At 44.3% G+C, this 23054-nt stretch overlaps 1 protein-coding gene across 5 annotated transcripts in view; it reads left to right on the top strand.

The window, feature by feature from the left end:
* Positions 1 to 23054, top strand: part of ZNF146 (zinc finger protein 146) — a 59952-nt gene that overhangs the window by 9443 nt on the left and 27455 nt on the right. For 2 of the 5 annotated variants that reach the window (XM_062176245.1, XM_062176246.1), the window contains exons 2-3: positions 1460 to 1657; positions 9253 to 10318. In XM_062176245.1, coding sequence (XP_062032229.1) covers positions 9382 to 10260 — 879 coding nt within the window. In that variant the 5' untranslated portion in view covers positions 1460 to 1657; positions 9253 to 9381 and the 3' untranslated portion in view covers positions 10261 to 10318. Of the gene's footprint in view, positions 1 to 1459; positions 1658 to 6760; positions 6894 to 9252; positions 10319 to 23054 lie in introns of those variants that run through there. The other 3 variants (XR_009864409.1, XR_009864410.1, XM_062176247.1) reach the window with 3 other exon arrangements.

The following is a 23054-nucleotide window of genomic DNA, read 5'->3' as shown; positions in this document are numbered from 1 at the left end:
TGACCGGGACTAGAACCCGGTGTGCCAGCACCGCAAGGTGGAGGATTAGCCTATTGAGCTGCGGCGCTGGCCCACAGGTACTTTTTAAGATTGTGTTTTCTGCTTCCTCCTGTGGTCCTTTTCTCTTTAATCTAGGTTCTGCTTTTTGTTCCTTCTTTTTTCTCATTTGGAAAGGAAATACTAGCTACAGATTTCTGATCTCTTCAAGTTCTTAGACCCCTTCCTAGTATTCCCAGTTCTTTTGAGGCTTTTCAGCGTCCTGTTTCGGCCTCCTATTTAGGAGCCTGTGTCAGATGGAGGTTGGAGTTTTTCCTGGTTTTGTTGTGTGTTATTAGATTCAGTTAACAGCAGTCACTGAGAATGGGTCTCCTATTTAGCCATGGCTGTTTACTAATTATTTCTGAGATCTGTTACCTCAAGGACTTCTCTGACTTGCTCTTCCTACCACGCTGTTGTGGGTGTTCTGGGCCACTGTTGCATGTAATTTAGAGCTAACATATTTCTCTACCAGCTTGACTAAATATACAGTGAATGGATTAGCTAGTTCTGCCATTGGTTTTGACATTTTCCCCCCAAGATTTGTTTATTGATTTATTTGAAAAGGTAAGTGATAGAAAGAAGGAGAGACAGAGAGAGATCTTCTGTCTGCTGGCTCACTCCCAAAATGCCTGGAACTCCATCCAGGTATCCTGTATGGGTGGCAAGAACCCAAGAATTTGGACCATTGTCTCCTGCTTCCCAGACACCTTAGTGGGCAGCTGGATTGGAATTGGAGTAGCCAAGTTTCAAACCACTCCAAAATGGGATGCTTGTGTCCTAACTGGCGACTTCATCCCTGTACCTAATGTCTGTCCCAACTTTTGACTTTATCCCTGAATACAGTCAGAACAGCTTCCTGGATACTGTACCCATGTAGCTTAGTTCTGATGTGTGTATTGAATGCATCCAGGATTAAGAGCCATAATTAAAACCCATTCAGGAACCTGTTCATAAATGTGGTGCCAGAGAACAATAACAACCAGTCATGCAAGGGGTGAAAGGTTTTCCTATGTAAGTAAAATTAAATTCTGCAAGTTTTTGCTTCCTTTCTCTCAGTTTCTGGATGTCTGGAGACTTTAAGTACAGGTTTTTGTTCAATTCATGAGGCAAACACCCAGAGAGACAGTTTTCCTCCAATGGCCTACTCCTCAATTGCCTACAACAGCTAAGGCTGGACTGGGCTGAACCTGGGAGCCAAGAACTCAGTCTAAACCTTCCACATGGGTGACAGGGACCTAACCACCTTATAGCCATCTCAGCCAGCATCTTAACCACTATGCCAGATGCCTACCCCCTTTAAATGGTTTACTGAATATAGTTTTGAAATTCAGGATTCAGAGAGTCCTAGTACCCTAGCTCACATGATTGTGTGTGCTCTGGGCTCTAAGGCAGAAGGTCATTACTTTGTTTTGTTTTACAGGGCTGCTTCCTTGTGCACTCCTGGAAACTGCACCTTCCTAGTCAGAGGGCTTGCAGGCCCCAGGACTCAGCCTGAGCTCTAGGATGGTGCTTTGGCACCAGCATTAATGTTGTAGTACTGTGTCATACTACCGCAGTAGAGGTTGTAACGTGACCAAATTGTACATGAAAGAAAGAAGTGGAAAGCACGTGTGTCCAGGTGAGTGAATGACAACGAGGCAGATCACAATTGTTCAGTCAACATTGATACCTCTGAAGTGCTTTGAAAGATATTTTTAGAACTCTTTGAGTATCACTCGATATAAATTTCTGACACCTGAGTGACACATCATTTTTTTTTTTGTTTCAGTATTCTTTTTTATTCTTTTATTTTTATTTGAAAGGCAGAGAGAGAGAGAGATCTTCTATCTATTGGTTCTCTCCCCAAATGCCCACAACAGGTGGGGCTGGGCCAGGACAAAGCCAGGTATTTCCCAGGAGTAGCAGGGACCCAAGAACTTGAGTCATCACCTGCTGCTTCTCACAGTGTACAATAGGAAGAAGCTGGACTCACACTAAGCGGAGGTAGGCCTTGAATCCAGGCATTCCATTATGGGATGTGAGCATCCCAAATGGTGTCTTAACCACTGTGCCAAAGGCCCACTCTGATCTAGGCTTCTTTAATCAGATTCTAGAGGACTAGATACTCATCTTATCTGTATTATGTAACTTTTTTTTTTTTTTTTTTGACAGGCAGAGTTAGACAGTAAGAGAGAGAGAGACAGAGAGAAAGGTCTTCCTTCTGTTGGTTCACCCCCTAAATGGCCGCTACGGCTGGCGCTGCGCTGATCCGAAGCCAGGAGCCAGGTACTTCCTTCTGATCTCCCATGCGGGCGCAGGGCCCAAGCACTTAGGCCATCCTCCATTGCTTTCCCAGGCCACAGCAGAGAGCTGGACTGGAAGAGGAGCAACCGGGACAGAATCCGGTGCCCCAACTGGGACTAGAACCCGGGGTGGTGGCGCCACAGGCAGAGGATTAGCCAAGTGAGCCATGGCGCTGGCTAATTGTGTAACATTTTTGCTTCATTTTCATATTGCCTCTGCTAGGATTCTCTTTTAGTCATATCCAGTTTCCTGTCCACCTTTTCATATGTACGTCTTCATACATTGTCCTTGTGTGTGTTGTTTTTTTTTTTTAAAGATTTATTTATTTTTTTGAAAGTTAGAGTTAGAGAGAGAGACCCAGAGGAAGCTCCTGGCTCCTGACTTCGGATCGGCGCAGCTCTAGCTGTTGGAGCCAACTGAGGAGTGAACCAGCAGATGGAAGACTTCTCTTTGTAACTCTGACTTTCAAATAAATAAAATCAATCCTTAAAAAAAAAAAAAAACTCCCTTCTGAGGGTCTGTGTCTGTGTTGCAGTTGGGGAAGACAGATTATGAGTAATTAAGTACAAAAGCACTCCATCAGATGGTGACAGTTATGCAAAAAGATACAACAAGGAAAACTCACAGAGGGGGCCAGTTGGAATGTAATTTTAAATAAGTTGGCCAGAGAAAGCCCTATCAGTGACTTTTTTTAAAGATTTATTTATTATTATTTATTATTTATTTATTTACTTACTTACTTGAAAGGCAGAGTTACAGAGAAAGGTAGAGCCAGAGAGAGAGAGAGATCCTCCATCCATTGGTTTACTTCTCAAATGACCGCAACGGCCAGAGCTGAGCTGATCCAAAGCCAGGAGCCAGGAGTGTCTTCTGGGTCTCCAGGCAGGTGCAGGGTCCCAAGGACTTGGTTCATCTGCTACTGCGTTCCCAGGCCATAGCAGAGAGCTGGGTCAGAAGTGCAGCAGCCGAGACTAGAACCGGTGCCCACACAGCATGCTGGCACTACAGGCTGGGGCTTTAACCTGCTGCAACACAGCACCGTCCCCAAGTGACTCTTGAAAACACCTAAAGAGTGACAGTGAGACATGTTATTTGGTGGAAGAACGTTGAACCAGAAGGAACAGAAAACTCATTAAGTGCCATAAGGAAGTACCTTATTGTCATATTCAAGGAATAGTGATCAGGGCAGTGGGCTGGAGCAGAATATGCAAAAGGGAATAGGAGTAATTTTGGTAACGAGCCAAATCCCAGGCTGTGGCCTTTATTCTGAGTGTTTTGGGAGACCAATAAAAATTGAGAAGAGTAATAAGATCAGAATTACATTATAAAAGGAATAATTGGTGTGTTATATAGAGAGTAAAGTAGATAGGGGACCATGGCTTAGAGAAACCATTGTAGGAATCCAGGTGAGAATGTGGTGGTAGTTTAATGACAAGAAGGATTTCGATTTTGTTTGTTTGTTTTTGTTTTTCAAAGATAAATTTATCTGAAAGGCAAGATTCTAAGAGAGGTGGGATTGGGGTAGAATCCGGATATCTTCTACCCATTGGTTTACTCCCCACATGGCTGTAGAAACCAGGAACCTAAAATTCTAACCAGGTCTTCCAGGTGAGTGGCAGGGGCCCCAGCACTGGGGTCATCATTTACTTCTTTACCAGGCCCATCAGCAGGGAGCTGGATCAGAGTGGAATAGCCTGGTCTTGAACCTGTGCTCATATGGATGCCATATGGATGGTTTAACCTGGTGTGCCACAACAGTGGCCCCATAGAGTTCAGTGCTTGAGATAGTTTAAAGCGCCACGGCTCACAAGGCTAATCCTCTGCCTGCAGCGCCGGCACCCCGGGTTCTAGTCCTGGTTGCTGCTCCTCCAGTCCAGCTCTCTGCTGTGGCCCTATAGGGCAGTAGAGGATGGCCCAAGTGCTTGGTCCCTGCACCCACAAGGGAGGCCAGGAGGAAGCACCTGGCTTCTGGCTTCAGTTTGGCGAAGCGCGCCGGCTGCAACACACCAGCCATAGCGGCCACTTGAGGGGTGAACCAATGGAAAAAGGAAGACCTTTCCTCTGTCTCTCTCTCTCTCACTGTCTAACTCTGCCTGTCCAAAAAAAAAAAAAAGATAGTTTAAAGGATAGATTGTTATAGATTATAAGAGGAAAACTGGAGTTGATGATTCCTATTTACTGAAGTAGAAAACTATTGGAATGTTGAGAGATCAAGAGTTTTCTTTTGGACTTGTTTGCTGTGGCATCCCTGTTGATCATCTTCGTTCATATTCAAGTAGACATAGAAAACTATGACCTCATCTGTCCATCTATACTAATAGGCTACTTTATTCAAGGATGGTATCTTTGGGCCCAGTGCTGTGGCACAGTGGGTTAAAGCCACAGCCTGAGGTGCTGGCATCCCATATCGAGTCCCAGTCAGGCTCCCTGCTAGTGTGCCTGGGAGGGCAGCAAAGGATGGCCTGGGTTCTTGAGTCTCTGTTGGAGACCCAGAGGAGGCTCCTGGCTGCTGGCTTCAACCTGGCAGAGCTCCGGTAGTGGTAGCTATTTGGGGAGTGAACCAGCAGATGGAAGATATCTTTCTCTGTCTCTCCTCTGTCTGTAACTCGGCCTTATTTAAAAAAAAAAAGGAAAAGGATGGTATCTGTATTTCTTTGCTTCAGTCTATGATTCCCTGTCCTTCAGAAATGCCAGTGGGTCCAGTAAGTCTCCTTTCAACCAGGCTGCCTTCCTGGATTCTGTTGTCATAAACAAGGAGCTGCACTTTGGCTCTTGACGCTGAGCCTTATGATTTTGGGCGGCACCACATGTGAGGGCTTTTCCTTAGAGTGTCAGTGGCAGCTGTCTGCTCACGGCCTTCCTCATGTGACACTAGAATTATAAGTACTTCTTGCTATTATTATTATCAGGAAGACATGAGGAATGTGATACACCAAAGTATAACTCATAGGTTATATATTTAATACGCTTGGCAGGCTTCAGGGCCTGTGGACTCGCTTAACTTCTGTTTAAAATGCCCTTACGGCTGATGCTGCAGCTTAATAGGCTAATCCTCTGCTTGCGGCGCCGGCACCCCAGGTTCTAGTCCCGGTTGGGGCACTGATCCTGTCCCAGTTGCACCTCTTCCAGTCCAGCTCTCTGCTGTGGCCCAGGAGTGCAGTGGAGGATGGCCCAAGTGCTTGGGCCCTGCACCTGCATGGGAGACCAGGAGAAGCACTTGGCTCCTGGCTTTGGATCAGTGTGGCACCGGCCGCAGCAGCCATTGGGGGATGAACCAATGGAAAAAAGGAAGACCTTTCTCTCTGTCTCTCTCTCACTGTCCACTCTGCCTGTCAAAAAAAAAAAAAAAAAATTAAAATGCCCTTCCTTTGCTGCACTGTGGCCTAGTAGACAAAATGCCTTTTTAAGAGGCTTTTTTTTTTTTTAAATGTATTTATTTATTTGAAAGGCAGAGTTGGAGAGAGAGAGAGTCTTCCATCCGCTCGTTCACTCCCCAAGTGGCTGCAACAGCTGGAGCTGGGCTGATCCAAAGCCAGGATCCAGGAGCTTCTTCCGGGTCTCCCACGCAGGTGCAGAGATCTAAGGACTTGGGCCATATTCTACTGCTTTCCCAGGCCATAGCAGGGAGCTGGATTGGAAGTGGAGCAGCTGGGAATCGGCTGCCCATATGAGATGCCGATACTGCAGGCCGGGGCTTTACCTGCCACGTCACAGCACTGGCGCCACTTAAGACTTTTTAACAAATCATCTCCTTTCTTGTTTGTCTCTTGTCCACTAGATTGTAAATTTGATGAGGGCAAGGAATTTTGTCAGTTTTGTCCAGTGCTATCAATCCGTAGAGCCTAGAAATGCACACATAGTAAAAAGACAAAAAATACTCATTTAATGAATAATGAGAAATATTTGAATATATGTTCTCAAATTTTTTGGTCTCTTGAACTTTTTTTTTTTTTTTTAAGATTTATTTTTTTATTTGAAAGGCAGAGAGATAGAATGAGATCTTCCATCTGCTGTTCATTCCCCAAATGGCCACAAGGCTGGATTTGGGCCTGAAGCCAGGAACCAGAAGCTTCTTCTGGGTCTCCCACATTGGTGCAGGGGCCCAAGAACTTTGCACTGCTTTTGCCATCCTGGCTGGGAGGATGCAAATCCAGCATCTCTTTTTATTGTTTTTTTTTCAGCTTCATCCTTAATTCCTTTTCCTGAGATACTTGATTGCTTTCATTTCCTGAGTCTTTCTCATTTTGTGGCAGAAAACAGATTTGCTTGACGTTGGCATTGCTTGCTATAATACCTTTACATGAGCTTTCTCAGATACTACTCTGCTATGCATTGAAAAGCTTCCATATGTTTTTCATTATTGAAAATTTTGTTAATGTCTGTTGTTTGCCAAGCTCGCCAGATATTGTGTTTTTGTGTGTTTGTTTTTTTTTGACAGGCAGAGTGGACCGTGAGAGAGACAGAGACAGACAGAGAGAAAGGTCTTCCTTTTTGCCATTGGTTCACCCTCCAATAGCCGCCGCAGCCAGCATACTGCAGCCAGCGCACCGCGCTGATCCGAAGGCAGGAGCCAGGTGCTTCTCCTGGTCTCCCATGGGGTGCAGGGCCCAAGAACTTGGGCCATCCTCCACTGCACTCCCTGGCCACCGCAGAGAGCTGGCCTGGAAGAGGGGCAACCGGGACAGAATCCGGCGCCCTGACCGGGACTAGAACCCGGTGTGCCGGCGCCACAAGGTGGAGGATTAGCCTATTGAACCGTGGCGCTGGCCCAGATATTGTTTTTTTTTGTAAGTTTATCTCATTTGCTTTTTTTTTTTCTTCATGTCATTTTAATTTGGTTTGGGAGAAAGCAGTTGTTGGTTAATCTTTTCCCTTTCTTAAGCATCCAGGTAGACTTTCTCATTTTTATGTGGTCATCCTTTTTATTCTATTTGGTAATTTTTCTTTGTCACGCAGTTTGTTCAGAATTGGAAAAGATTTTTCTCAAGAGTCAAGTAAGCTTTGTGAACCTGTGAATGTTAATTTTCCACCTAGTATCCTCCATAGGGATTCCCTTCCCCAAATCTATTTTCTTTTAAGTTATTCATTTGAGAGACACAGAAAACTATCCACTGATTTATTTTAGTTTTTAAAAATGATTTATTTATTTGAAAAAGCTTCAGAAAGAGAAAGCAAGACAGAGAAATCTTTCATCCACTGGTTCACTCCCCAAGTGGCTGCGATGACTGGGGCTGGGCCAACTGGAGGAAGGACCTTCTTCTGGGTCTTCCACTTGGGTGGCAGGGGTCCAGGGATTTGGGCCATCTTCCGCTGCTTCCCCAGGCACATTAGCAGGGAGCTGGATTGGAAGTGGAGCAGCTGGGACTTGAACTGGCACTCATATGGGATGCTGGCATTGCAGCGGCTAAACCCACTGTGCCACAACGCCAGCTCCCGCTGGTTTACTTTCAGATGCCCACCATGGCTGGGGCTGGACTGACGCTGAAGTCAGAAACCAGAACTCAGTCTAGGTCTCCCATGTGGCGGCAAAACCCAACTGCTTGGGCCATCACTGCTGCCTCCCTTCAAGGCCTGCATTAGCAGGAAGCTGGAGTCTGGAGTCAGAAGTAGGTATCAAAAGGCATTCTGATTCAGGACATAGGTATCTCAGTTGTCAACCACTAGCCTAAATGCCTGCCCTCCTTCCCAAAATGTAGTTGAAGACATTAGTCATATGGATTCTTTCGTACTGATAGGCTGCCAGAATTAATGCTCTACATGCACAAATAAAAGTAGTATTTATTGAGTATTTACCATGTGCCAAACATGGTTCTGAGCACTTTTTGCTTAAGATTTATTTATTTATTTATTTATTTATTTGAAAGTGGAGCAGCCAAGACTTGAACTGACACCCATATGGGATGCTGGCACTGCAGGCAGCGGCTTTACCCACTATGCCACTGTGCCGGCCCCAACTGTTATCTTCTTTTAAAATGATTGTGTGTTTTACATGTTAAGTGAAGCCTAAGATGATGATGAGCAGACAAGGGGCAACAATATTTGGAAGGCAAGTGCATGCATCTCTAGTAAACTACAGACTGAGGGAAAAAAGTTAATATAAGAGAACTGAGAAGTCATTCCTCTGATCTCAACTTTATTTCTTTTAAGGCAATATCTTTTTGAAGTTTTGAGTTTGAAGCACAATTTAGACTTAATCATAAGGGAAGTTGTATACAAAAGACTTAACAATTTAGTTTAGAAATCTTCTAACATTGCTTACTCATTTATGGTAAAACTCCCTTTAAATGTAAATTAGGGACCAATGGGTATGGCCACTGTCTGTGGCACTGACATCCCACACGGGTGCTAGTTCAGATCCTGGCTGCCCCACTTCTGATTCAGCTCTCTGCTAATGCGCCTGGGAAAGCAGCAGAGGATGGCCCAAGTCCTTGGGCCCCTGCACCCATGTTGGAGACCTGGATGGGGCTCCTGGCTCCTGGCTTCAGTCTGGCTCAGTCATGGCTGTTAGGACCATTTAGGGAGTGAACCAGCAGATGGAAGATCTCTCCCTCTCTCTCCTACTCAGCCTTTCAAATAAAGAAAACAAATCTTTAAAAAAAAAAAAATTAATGTAGAAATGCCTTCAGTTGAGAGTTATGCCCCATCTGATCCCAGAGTATTCACTGGAGAGAAATTATATAAATTTACTGAATGTAGAGAAACTGTTCCTTACATGTTATCTCATTGAACGTAAAAAGCATCAAAAGAAATTCTGTGCTTCTAAGGAATATTGAGAAGTATTTAACTAGATTAAAAATCTCATTAAACAGAAAATTCATGCTGGGTAGTAACCAGTGAATATCACGAAACTTCATTGAATATTAGAAAATTTTTGAATGTACTGAGAATGATAAAATTTTCTCAGACTTTTTCTTACTTTGCATTTAAAAGGTCATATCCATGGAGGAGACTTATATTTATAAGAAATGTGGAAATATCTTCAGCTAAAAGTAGATCTTCGTTCATCAAAAAATTATTATTGGAGAGAAATCTTGTGAATGTGGGAAAGCTTCTATTCAGATGTCACGCAGCAGTCAGCAGAGAATTTATAGTGGGGAAAACCCCTTTTCCTGTAAGGTATGTGGGAAAGTCTTCAGCCACAAATCAAATCTCACTGAGCATGAACATTTTCATACTAGAGAGAAGCCTTTTGAGTGTAATGAATGTGGGAAAGCCTTTAGCCAAAAGCAGTATGTCATTAAACATCAAAACACCCATACTGGAGAGAAGCTTTTTGAATGTAATGATTGTGGGAAATCCTTTAGCCAGAAGGAAAACCTCCTTACCCATCAGAAAATTCACACTGGAGAGAAACCTTTTGAGTGTAAAGATTGTGGAAAAGCTTTTATTCAGAAGTCCAACCTCATCAGACACCAGAGAACTCACACGGGAGAAAAGCCCTTTGTTTGTAAGGAGTGTGGGAAAACCTTTAGTGGCAAATCAAACCTTACTGAGCATGAGAAAATTCATATTGGAGAGAAACCCTTTAAATGTAATGAATGTGGAACAGCTTTTGGCCAGAAGAAGTACCTCATAAAACATCAGAACATTCACACTGGAGAAAAACCCTATGAATGTAATGAATGTGGAAAAGCCTTCTCTCAACGAACGTCACTGATTGTGCATGTGAGAATTCATTCAGGTGATAAGCCTTATGAATGCAATGTTTGTGGAAAAGCCTTCTCTCAGAGTTCATCTCTTACTGTACATGTGAGAAGCCATACAGGTGAGAAACCCTATGGCTGCAATGAATGTGGGAAAGCTTTCTCTCAGTTCTCAACCCTTGCTCTGCATTTGAGAATCCACACAGGTAAGAAGCCTTATCAGTGTAGTGAGTGTGGGAAAGCTTTCAGCCAGAAGTCACACCACATTCGACACCAGAAAATTCATACTCATTAAAGACCCTGTAAATATTTTGAAAATTCACCAGGAATTTGAAATACAAATGAAATAAACTTTAACAAATGCTGAAAACTTAGGGGACACCAGCAAATTCATGCTGAAGAAAAGGACAGTTGTATGATAAAAAGCGTGTATCCAACAACAAAAAAACTACAGCAAACAGCAAAGGTAATGCTGAAATTTTAGACACATTTCCACTAAAATTGGGAGCAGAAAACAGATGCATGTTACTATTATCAGCATAGATCTGGAGATCTTCACCAGCATAAGAAAATTAAGTTGTAAGTATTGGAAAGGAACAGACAAAAGTAGATATGATCACCTACAAATAATATAAAACTTGTGGAATTGATTCAGCAGAACAGTAGGAATCTTCCAGAGAGACCTGTGCATTTATTAGAATTTGGGATATGACAAATGGCATCAGTGGGTAAAGAAATGAGATGATTTTGGAAACTGTTTGGAGATAATTTGTTCTCCAAAAGGAAAAAATAACAGAACTATACACAAAAGTAAAATCTACGAGGACTGAAAACAGGAATATCTCAAAGATGTGACCTTAAGAGTAGGGAAGCATTGCTTATAACAAATTCAAAACACAGCAGTTCTACCTGTATGTATGCAAAAAAAATATGCGCCAGAATATTTACTATGGCTTGATTTATCGCAGCCAAAAATTGGAAATAACTTAAATGCTTATTGGGAATAGAAAAGAAGATTCTTGGAATGGAATACTGTACATATATTTGTAAAAATGGAGCAAATGAGATTAACATGCATTAACAGTAATATTTCAGAAATTGAGGGGAAAATCAAGTTGCAGAGTGATGCACATAGTACAATGAGTTTGTAAATTTGAGTTAAAACTCTTAAAACAGTACTTAACATTGGTGATATATATATATATATATACACACATACACACATGCGCACACACATATGTATGTAAATGTTTTTGAAATTAATTGGAAGGATACAGACCTGACATTGGTCGCCTGTGAAGAGTGGAGAAGGGTAGGGCATGAATGTGGGAGGTGGGTGGTTAAAAGGGACTCTGGCTTTTTATAGAAGCATCTCCTAAAGATTTGCAAGTAAGTATGAAAATAGTGGCTACTTCTGGAGTGTGGTATATGGATATCTTGTCTTATTTTTTGTACTTTTCTGTATTTTTTAAATTTCAAAATTAATAAGAATGGGGGTGAGGATGGGAACACTGTACCTGTAGAAATCATGTTATAATGAATTAATTCCCAAATACTAAACTTTTTATGGAATATATTTCTAAAATTTTATCAATGATGTGTGAATTGACTTGCTCTCTATGTAATATGAAATTATCTATTTTATTAAAATTAAAAATGAAAGCATACTCCAAATCTGTTTTATTTTAACATGTTATCATGTATACTATAGTCTGTGTCTTTGCATTCCTAACATTTGTGACACATCATTTGGGCTTAGACATTTTTATGAATAGCAACAAAGATTTATTGATTGATCAGAAGGGCAGAGAGACAAAGATTTGTCTGCTGGTTCACACCTCCAAATGGCCACAGCAGCCAGATGTGGGATAGCCAAAGCCAGGACGCAGGAACATGGCAGGAGCAGCCCAAGTACTTGGCCTGTCTTCTGCTACCTTCCCAGGACTATTAGCAGGAAGCTGGGTTGGATGAGGATCACAAGGAGTGGCTTAACCACTGTGCTAAAATGCTGGTCCCAAGAGTAATTTTTATTGAACATTAGTTAAGTGACTCCTCTGTTATATCAGTTCTGCTTTCAAGCCCATCCTAAAATTTTTTAAACTGTAGCTCTTGTATTTTTCATTTTTAAGGGTTTTCATATTCAAAGTCTATATTTCCATCTATTCAAATGTGTTCATGTTTACTTAATGTAGCATAGTGTTAATCTCAAAAAGTCTTTAGTTGACATTTAAAATTCTAGATATTCTTACCTTTGACATCTGTTGATCTTACTTTCCCATGATAATGGGTCACATTTTCCTAGTTCTTTATCAAATAAGTTTGGATTTTATCCTGGAGATTAAATTTGTTTGAGAGATAGAAAGATACTACAGATGCCTGCAATGGCAGGCTTATCAGCTGGAGCTGGAGTCAGAAGCCAAGACCTAGATTTGTTTGAAAACATTACAGAGAGAAGGAAAGACATAGCTTCCATCTGCTGGTTGACTCAAATGGCTGCAATGGCCAGAGCTGGGCAGGGTGGAAGCCAGGAACTGCATCTGGGTCTCCTATGTGGGTGGCAGGGGCCCAAGCACTTGGGTCATCTTTTGCTGGTTTTCCCAGGTGCGTTAGCAGGGAACTGGATTGGAAGTGGAGCAGCTGGCACTCAAAACTGGTAATATCAGTGTCATAGGCAGCCTAACCTGTGCCACAGTGCTGGCCCCAGAAGTTGAGGCCTCAACCCAGGTCTCCCATGTCCGTGGCAGGAACTCAATTACTTTTTTTTTTTTTTTTTTGACTGGCAGAGTGGATAGTGAGAGAGACAGAGAGAAAGGTCTTCCTTTTTGCCGTTGATTCACCCTCCAATGGCTGCTGCAGCTGGCGCATCGTGCTGATCCGAAGCCAGGAGCCAGGTGCTTCTGGTCTCCCAGGACTTGGGCCATCCTCCACTGCCTTCCTGGGCCATAGCAGAGAGCTGGCCTGGAAGAGGGGCAACCGGGATAGAATCTGGCGCCCCAACCAGGACTAGAACCCGGTGTGCCGGCGCCACAAGGCAGAGGATTAGCCTGTTAAGCCATGGCACCAGCCAGAACTCAATTACTTGAGCCTCACTGGATCTACAGTACAGTAGCAGGAAGCTGGAGTTAGGGGCCAGAATTGGGAATTAAACTAGACACTACAACATGAGATGTGGCATCCTAACTTGTAGGCTAAATGTTTGCTCTGGATCCAGTATCAGTTGTGTTTTCAAGTATTTACTAGCTTTGAGTCTCCCCCACACAAGTGCTGTTCCGAGGTTAGTCTGAGTCTTTGGTGTTTTATATCAGTCTGGTTATCAGAGCCATTATGCTTTTTTGAGTCTGTTCCACTTCTGTATAGTTTTTCTTTTTTAAAGTATTAAGGCGTTGATGTGACATAGCTGGTAAAACTGCCAACACCAGCATCCCATATGGGTGCTGGTTTGCATCCTGGCTGCTCCACTTCAAACCCAGCTCCCTGCTAATGGCCTGTGTAAAGCAATGGAGGGTGGCCCAAGTACTTGAGCCTGTGCACCCACGTGGGAGACCAAGATGAAGCTCCTGGCTTAGCCCTGGTTATTGGGGCCACTTGGAGAGTGAACCCAGTGGATAGAAGATCAGCCTGTCTCTCCTCTGTAATTCTTTAGAGATTGATTTATTTGAAAGAAAGGGAGAGACAGAAATTGATCTTCCACTAGTTGACTCCCCAGATGACCACAACCAGCAGCATGGGCCATACCAAAGGCAGAAGCCAGCTTAATCCTGGTCTTCCATGTGGGTGGCAGGGGCCCCAGATGGACGACAATTATCAAACACAGTAGAGAAAATTCTCATTCTGCATTATAAAAAGGAAAGCCTAATAGCAACTGCTAGAAAAATAGGGGGAAATTTTTAACAAGCTATTTAAACGATTTTCTTGAAAAGATTCCCTCTACTGCAGAGATCTTGAGTAGCCTCCTAGTCAGTTTTAAAGAAGCAGTTGTTTACACAGTTGATGAATTTGGCATTCACTTTGGGAGGAGAAGCACCTTTTTCTATACTTGCGTTTTTGCTTTAATGTCCTACAAAACTATGCCCTTTGGGTGTATTTCTGTGTTTTTTGAAGTTTTGACTTTTCTTTTAAAAAAGATTAACTTATTTGAAAGGCAATGTTACAGAGAGGTAGAGAGAGGCCTTTGATCCACTGGTTCACTCCCTCCAAATGGCCACAGTAGCTGGAGCTGGGTCAGTCCGAAGCCAGGGGCTTTTTCTGCGTCTCCCAGATGGGTGCAGAGGCCCAAGGACTTGAGCCATCTTCTACTGCTTCCCCAGGCCATAGCAGAGAGCTGGATTAGAGGTGGAGCAGCTGGGACCCCAACTGGCACCCATAATGGGGTGCTGGCACTGCAGGCAGCGGCTTTATCTGCTATGCCACAGCCAGCCCTGAAGTTTTGACCTTTTGATCCTAGTGTTGCTTTTTTTTTTTTTTTTTTTTTTTTTTTAACGATTTATTTACTTGAAAGAGTTACACAGAGAGAGAGAGGTCAGTCCTCCATCTGTTGGTTCACTCCCCAGATGGCTACAATGGCTGGAGCTGAGCCAATCAGGAGCTTCCTCCGGTTCTCTGATGTGGGTGCAGGGGCTCAAGGACTTGGGCGATCTGCTTTCCCAGGCCATAGCAGAGCTGGATTGGAAGTGGAGCAGCTGGTTCTTGAACCGGCGCCCATATGGGATGCTGATATTGCAGGCGGCAGCTTTACTCACTATGCCACAGCCTTAGCCCCAGTGTTGATGCTTTTAAGTCAAAACCATTGCGGTTTGATTTTTGTGCATTTCTGGCTTGAGTATCTCAGGTTTCTTCACTGGAACTTTTTCCCTAATTTCCTCCTCATCAAAATCATCATCATCATCAACTTTTTCATCAGTTAATTATTTTTTTCTATGGTACCTTGTGACCACTTCCAGGCACAAATAGCTTTCTAGATCTACTTGAGTTTTAAATCTTTAATCCAACTCTGCATCTTGTTGCACAGCTAACATGCACAGGCCCCAAACCACACTTCAAACTTAAGACCACAACAGTGTTATTTCAAAGCCCCCAAGGGAAATCAGTGGCTGTATAGACATTTTCAGAGGTGCCAGGGTTACTCCATTCATAATTCATTGCCTCTGCTTTAACATGCAATTCATCCTTTGCATACCTAAACTTAAATTTTTGTTTAAAGATTTTATTTTAGAGGGAGAAGCAGAGAGGGAGAGACAAGGATCTATCTTCCATCCTCTTGTTCACTCCCCAGATGACCACAACAAGCCAGTGCTGAACCAGATGGAATCCAGAAGCCAGGAACTTCATCCTGGTCTCCCACGTGGGTGCAGGGGCCCAAACACTTAGGCTTTCTGCTGCTTTGCCCAGGCCATTAGCAAGGAACTAGATCAGAAGTGGAGCAGCCGGGATACCAAACTGCCCATATGGGATGCCCACATCACAGGCGGTGGCTTCACCCGGTACACCACAACACCCGCCCTCAAACTATTCGTAAAGACACTTGGTGCTCATTTTTATCAGTGTTCGTCTTTGTTGGTCTTTAGTTCATAACCTAAAATAGTTCCTGGACCTTGAGTCCACAGAATCCTGGGGTTCTGGGGTGTACTCAGGTGGGAGAGAAGGCAGGTGTAGATAGCTGACTACTGCCTCAGAGGACAGCCCTGGAGGATGGAATCACGTTAGGGTTATTTATATTTGAGTCCTGTAGTTGGTTTTGTTTTTGGTCCATAGTGTTAAGCAGTAATTGATGAGATGTTTTAAAGTACTTATTGCTTCTTGGCTAGTATTGGTAGTCTACCATCCCAGAGTATTAGGAATTATCCAGTTATATGCCTTGAGTTGTATTTTTTTATCCACTGTGCTTGTTACTCCATTTACTTTCATCTTGTTAACCAATGTTTGTCATTTAGGAACATTTTCTACTTGAGTAATTTTTATATTTCCTCTGTTCTGAAATCCCCATTCAGTAGCTAGAAAACTTGTGCAACTCTATTATTTGACTTTATTTCCTTGTGACCCGCAGCCTCACATAAGGAACCCCCCTCACTGCCCCCTACAGGGGTAATACTACTTACATTGTCCCACATGCTTCCCTCCACTCCGCACGACAGGTTTCTCCCTCTGGAACTCCCACACATCTCAAGGGCACACCGACTGGCACGTAGAGGACACGAGTTGGCCAGTCGTGGAAGAGGTTCAGTTCTGGTCGGAGGGTCTCGCCGGGCATTGTAATAGCAGACCTGGCGGGCTCTAAAAGGGACGATCACTGCAACCGGAAAGTCCTGGCTTCAACTCTACATCTGGGATCCACCCCGCCTCACTGCCACTGCTCAGATTCGTGCTTCGGTTGGCTCTGGTGGTCGTGGTGAGTCTGCTCAGAATCCCTTAAGGAGTCGCAGTTAACGATGCCTGGTTTGCATCTATGACTGGTGCTGGGCCGTGGCTGTAGGGTCCCTGGGTTACATTTCCCAGAAGCCTTTGGTGCAGAGGTGACTGTTTGCCTAGGAGTGCGTGGTTGGGCTGCTCTGCTCACACAGCTTGGGCACGAGCGTTCGGCCGATACTGAACCCTACCCGACCCACCCGCGAGAGGCCGGAGATTAGCGTCCAGAGCCTGGAGCAGGGGGCGGTGCCTCCGGGCTGGGGGTGCTGAGCCTGCGCAGTGGCGGCCAGTGCGTGCGCAGGTAAGTGCGCATGCGTACCCCGTCATGCGGCTGTGTCAGGCTGCGGGATTATGACGTCACCGTTGCAGGTACGGCTGTTGGAGGCTGTGTGAAGGCAGGTAGAAATTTGTGAGGTGGGTAGCTGTGGGAGAAGTTTTGTGTTCACTTTAGGGTTTCTGCCATCTCTGTTGGGTGTGTAATGGTGTTTTTGTTTTTGGACTTTTTGAGTGAGACTGTGAGGGAAGTTTTGTGTGTGGTCACGGGTCAGTGTTGACTGTTGTAGCAATGGCAGGGAATGGGTACAGGATATTATATCCATGTTTGTGGGATTGATAAAAGGGTCTTTCCCTGTTTTTTTTTTTTTTTTGACAGGCAGAGTGGACAGTGAGAGAGAGAGAGAAAGGTCTTCCTTTGCCGTTGGTTCACCTCCAATGGTTGCCGCGGCCGGCGCACCGCACTGATCCGAAGCCAGGAGCCAGGTGCTTCTCCTGGTCTCCCATGCAGGTGCAGGGCCCAAGCTCTTGGGCCATCCTCCACTGCATTCCCGGGCCACAGCAGAGAGCTGGCCTGGAAGAGGGGCAACCGGGACAGGATCGGTGCCCCAACCGGGACTAGAACCCGGTGTGCCGGCGCCGCAAGGCGGAGGATTAGCCTAGTGAGCCCTTCCCTGTTTCTGTCTCAGGGAGCAGACCCTGTGCTTTTGTTTTTCCTTATTGTTATCTCCTGGATCGTGTTAGGAGTTGTCTTAGTCTGGTTTAACGGAAAGGGTCTCCAGTTTATTTTAGCTTCCAGTGGAGGTTACAGGGTCAGGTGGTCCCAGGATTTTGTGCCTGATGGAGGCTGCTAGTGTTGGGGTGCAGACAGTCACATTGTGAACCAGGAAGTGAGAGGGAGAAGCTAGGCCGCCTTGAACTAAGATAAATCAAACCTCTGGAGAGAACCAAACTCCTTGGGCTCGCCCACCTCTTAGCCACCAAAATTAGATCAAGGCTCCACCTATAATCCCTCAGCCATTAACATCAGTTCTTAAGAGTTTAAACAGGTGCGTGAATTTTAGGGCAACAAATCCTACTCAGCCTATACCAGAAGTGGACACATTGGGCATCCTAAGAGTGAGTGGTGTGCACCCTAAGGCTGACTGCGAGTCCTAGGCTTTCTAGAGGCTTGTGAATATCATATTACTTTTGCTCCTCTCTCCACCCACCTTGTTGTGAACGCATCAGTTCCACAGAAATGCCTCTCAGGTAGGAACAAGACCCAAAGTCAAGATTTCTGGTGAAGAGAATCTGTGCCCTACACCAGGCCTTAGTGTGAAAACTAGAGTTGAAAGTTGTCCTGGTTTAGCTCCTGTAAGACAAGGAAAACACCCCCTTACATTCCCTGAATTGCTCTACCTTCAGATCCCCTTGTGCAGGAGCTTGGCCCATCTCTGATCCTGGGGTCTGCTTTCCTTGATTCTAACTCTAGGTCTGTTACAAATACTGGAAAGGAGGATTAAGACTATTCCTCCCTCCCTCCCACGAACCCACCCATCCACTCTTCCTTCCTTCCACAACCCCTCACCCCTTCATTCCCAGAGAGAGACCATCCATTGGTTCATTCTCCAAATGTTCACAACAGCTAGGGCTGGTCCAGGCGGAGAACTCCAACTTGGTCTCCCACATGCAGAGCAGGGACCCAAGTATTTGGACCATCCTCCACTGCCTTCCCAGGTGTATTAGCAAGAAGCTGGGTCAGATGTGGCCCAGCCAAGACCCAGCTCTGCAGCCTGACATGGGATGACAGTCTCGCAAGTGGCAGCCCAATCTACTGCACCACAGCGTGGGCCCCGAGACTGTCGTTTTTGTCCTGCTCAGTCAGGGCTACAAGATAGGATCTGTACTTAGTGATTTCTTCCTCCTCTACTTCTGCCATTTTGGAGAAGGTGCCAGGGATGAGGAAACAGAAAATGGAAATCTATGAGCTATGAGATGAGTGGATGTTTGCTTTCTTCCCTGAAAGTGCCCTCTTTTCAAAATATGAGTGTGTTTGGTTTTCTTTCTCCTGGAAATTATTAAAGCCTATCCAGTGATCTTTTCTCTAGGTGCTTCTATGTGAAGGGTAGTGGAAGCCATAGCATGGGGAATGTGCTCTGCAGTAGGGTAGCCACCGCTTCGAGGGGATATTGAAATGTACTTGAGTAGCTCTTTGAAATGTTGCTGGTTTGAACTGAGATGTGCTCTAGGTCTAAAAATGTACTTACAGGCCAGTGTTGTGTGTAGTGGGTTAAGCTGCTGCCTGCAATGCTGGCATCCCATATGGGTGCTGGTTAGTGTCCCAACTGCTTCTCTTTTGAGCCAGTTCCCTGCTAATGTCCTGGGATAAGCAGCAGAAGATGGTACAAATGCTTGGAGCCCCTGCCACCCATGTAGGAACCCAGATGAAGCTACTGGCTTTGGCTTGGACAACAGCACTGGCTATTGCAGCCATCTGGGGAGTGAACCAGCAGTTGGAAGATTTCTCTTTGTCTCCCTCTCTTTGTAATTCTGACTAAAAAAAAAAACTTACAACTTAAAATATTCTTAGATTTCAGACTTAGTATGAAAATATGAGAATGATGTTTCCCATTGATACATACTTTATATTTATTGCATAACATATTTGGAAATATTGAATTAAGTGAAATATTTTAAAATTAATTTTTAATTGTTTTTAAATGTATTTTACTTGTTTTTAAATGTGGCTGCAAGAAAACTTTACATGTATGGCATATATATATATATATATATATATATACATATATATATATAGGATAGACCCCAACAACCTGGTTTTATTCTTTGAGGAAAGAATATCTTCCAAAAGATGTAGAATGATTTTTTAGAATCAAAGACTACAATACCTAGGAATGACTGTTAATTTTCAGTAATTCTAACTTCTGGATATTTATTTCATGGATATACTTAGAGATATGCAGAATTACATATATGCAAAGACAATCAAGTTCATATCCAATAAGAGATAAATTGTCATGTAAATCATTTTGTGTTTATACAATGGAATATCATGCATCTAATAAAAATACTATTACAAAATTTTCATAGTGATGAAAGTGTTTATACTAAATAACCTTTTTGTTTTTTAGATTTATTTATTTATTTGAAAGGCAGAGTGACAGAAGGGAGAGATAGAGATCTTCCATCTGCTGATTCACTTCCCAAATGCCTACAGCAGCCAGGGCTGAGCCATGCCAAAGCCAGGAACCCACAACTCCACCCAGGTCTCCCACACAGATGGCAGGAAGCCAAGTACTTGAGCCATTGCTGCCTTCCAGGACGTGTTAGTAGAAAGCTGGATTGGAAACACAGTAGCCAGGACTGAACCAGCACTCTTATTTGTTTATTTGAAAGGCACAGTTCCAGAGAGAGAGAGGGAGGGAGACACCCACCCACACAGAAAGATTTTCCATCCACTGGTTCATTCTCCAAATGGTCGCAAGGGCCCAGGGTTGGGCCAGGTTGAAGCCAGGAGCCTCTTATGGGTCTCCCATGTGGGTACAGGGGCCCAAGGAGTTGGGCCATGTTTCACTTATTCCCAGGCACATTAACAGGGAGTTGATTCAGAAGTGGAGCAGCTGGGAACTCAAACTGGCACCTGTATGGGATGCTGGCATTTCAGGCAGTGGCTTTACCCACTATGCCACAGTGCTGGCCACACCACATTTTCTTTACTCATCCATCCACCAATAGACATCTAGGTTTATTCCATCTCTTATCTACTTTGCATGGTGCTGCAATGAACCTGAGTGCGCAGGTATTTCTTTAGTTCTTCTTTTTAAAAATATTTATTTGAAAGAGTTTCAGAGAGAGAGCTTTCATCTGCTGGTTCACTCCCCAAATAGCCACGACGGCCAGGAATGGGTCAGACTGAAGCCAAGAGCAAGGAGCTTCTTCCAGGTCTCCTACATGGGTGCCGGCGCCCAAGCACTTGAGCCATCTTCCACTGTTTTGCTTTCCTAAGCACATTAGCAGGGAGCTGGATTGGAAGCGGAGCAGGCAGAACTAGAACTGGTGCCCATGTGGGATGCCGGCATTGCTGGTAGTGGCTTTATCTCTATGCCACAATGCTAGCTCCTGAAGGTATTTCTTCATATGCTAATTTAACTTCCTTTTGATATACTTAGAAGTGAGATAGCTGGGTCATATGGTAGATCTGCTTTTAGTTTTTTAAGGAACCCATATACTGTCTTCCATAACAGCTGTACTAATTTTCATTCCACCCAGTAGTGTATAATGGCTTCCCTTTTCTCTGCACCCTAACCAGCTTTTGTCCCCTGTCCTATGATTTTGAAAAGGAAAGTGTAAGGAAAAGGAAAGCACTCCTAGATAGTGCAACACTCCTGGATAGTGTAACTTTGGGTAGAACATTAACGTTTGATTAGTATGTGTACCTTTGTATGCTTTTAAATTAAGATTCTATAACTCAGAAATCAGCAAAATGAAAAAAATCAGAAAATGAGTAACAAGATGAAAGAGGAAGTTCATAAAAAGTCTATATGTTTAGAAGGACAAAACGACCAGAGGCATAAACATACAAATAGGACATAGGAGTATTAAATAGTGGATTGATGCATTTATTTCTGCTTCCTTCAGAAACTTCCCTAATATTATGTAACTGGGAAGGGAGGGCGGTATGAACTGATAAAAGAGATTTGTCAACAAATTTTTTTAAAATATTTATTTATTTATTTGAAAGAGTTACACAGACACAGCAGAGGCAAAAAAAAGAGAGAGATATCTTCCATCCGCTGGTTCACTCCCTGACTGGCTGCAACGCCCGGAGCTCCGCCAATCCGAAGCCAGCAGCAAGGAGCTTCCTCTGGGTCTTCCCGCTTGGGTGCAGGGTCCCAAGGACTTGGGCCATCTTCTCCTGCTTTCCCAGGACATAGCAGAGAGCTGGATCGGCATGGAGCAGCCAGGACTCAAACTGGTGCCCATATGGGATGCCGGTTGCAGGAGGTGGCTTTACCTGCTATGCCACAGCGTCGGCCCCAAGAAACTTCAAAGATAGCAATGAGGGCCAGCGCCGCGGCTCAATAGGCTAATCCTCCGCTTTGTGGCGCCAACACACCAGGTTCTAGTTCCGGTCAGGGCGCCGGATTCTGTCCCGGTTGCCCCTCTTCCAGGCCAGCTCTCTGCTGTGGCCCGGGAGTGCAGTGGAGGATGGCCCAAGTCCTTGGGCCCTGCACCCCATGGGAGACCAGGATAAGCACCTGGCTTCTGCCTTGGGATCAGCACGGTGCGCCAGCCACAGTGCGCCGGCCGTGGTGACCATTGGAGGGTGAACCAACGGCAAAGGAAGACCTTTCTGTCTCTCTCTGTCACTGTCCACTCTGCCTGTCCAAAAAAAAAAAAAAAAATGGCAATGAGATGGAACACTGTCCATTGACAGTAGAATGAAGAAGCTCAGATAAAAGTGCTTGCAGGAAAGAATAGCAGAGAGAAAAAAGGTATAAACATATCACTACCACAGCTCATAGATTGGAGGAACTAAGTGTCTCGAAAGGTAGGTATAAAGCATGGAGGTGAAAAGAAGGATTGACAAGGAGTTTGAAACTTATCTTCCCCACCCTGATATACCACGAGTAATTACCATCTGGGGTAGTTTTGAATTATGTCCTCAAATTTTTTATACTCCTCTGTTAAACCTCTTGTTAATGCCCATGCCCCTGTTTCTATATTTTGCATCTCAACATGCAAGTACATGTCAGAGCATTATTGAAAAGGCAGTGGCAGGGCCGGCATTCCATATGTGTGCCGGTTCAAAACCTGGCTGCCTCACTTGCGGTCCAGCTCTCTGCTATGGTCTGGGAAAGCAGTAGAAGATGGCCCAAGTGCTTGGACCCCTGCACCCACATGGGAGACCCAGAAGAAGCTCTTGGCTTTGGATTGGCGCAGCTCTAGCTGTTTTGGCCATCTGGGGAGTGAACCATTGGATGGAAGATATCCTCCCCCCCCCCCCCCCCCGGAACTCTTTCAAGTAAAATAAATAAATCTTAAAAAAAAAAGGCAGTGGAAATCCTCATAAAGGGTTGTGTGTGATGGGGCTTGTTTGGAACTATATCCCAATTGGATGAAATCAAAGTTACCCCTTGTTCACTGTAGACTTCATTATCCAGCTACATGATTTCTGTGACTTCCTGACTGACAAGGGTTTTTTGCCTAAATTTGGCTCATGGTTATTACATACCTAGTGAGAATTGTAACATTACCCTCAGCCGATTCCGACAGCCTGATGGACTATCAGATAACTCAGCCCTGCAGCTGAACTCATCCACAGTGAGGACCTCCGCTCCACAGCTGGAGATCCCAGGTGGAAACGTCACTATTGCTGATCTTCAGAGGAACAAGGGTAACTAATACTTATTT

This window comes from Lepus europaeus, chromosome 19 (genome assembly GCF_033115175.1).
Source record: "Lepus europaeus isolate LE1 chromosome 19, mLepTim1.pri, whole genome shotgun sequence".
In the NCBI taxonomy this organism is placed as follows: Eukaryota; Metazoa; Chordata; class Mammalia; order Lagomorpha; family Leporidae; genus Lepus; species Lepus europaeus.
This window is presented reverse-complemented; position numbering and strand designations above follow the sequence as displayed.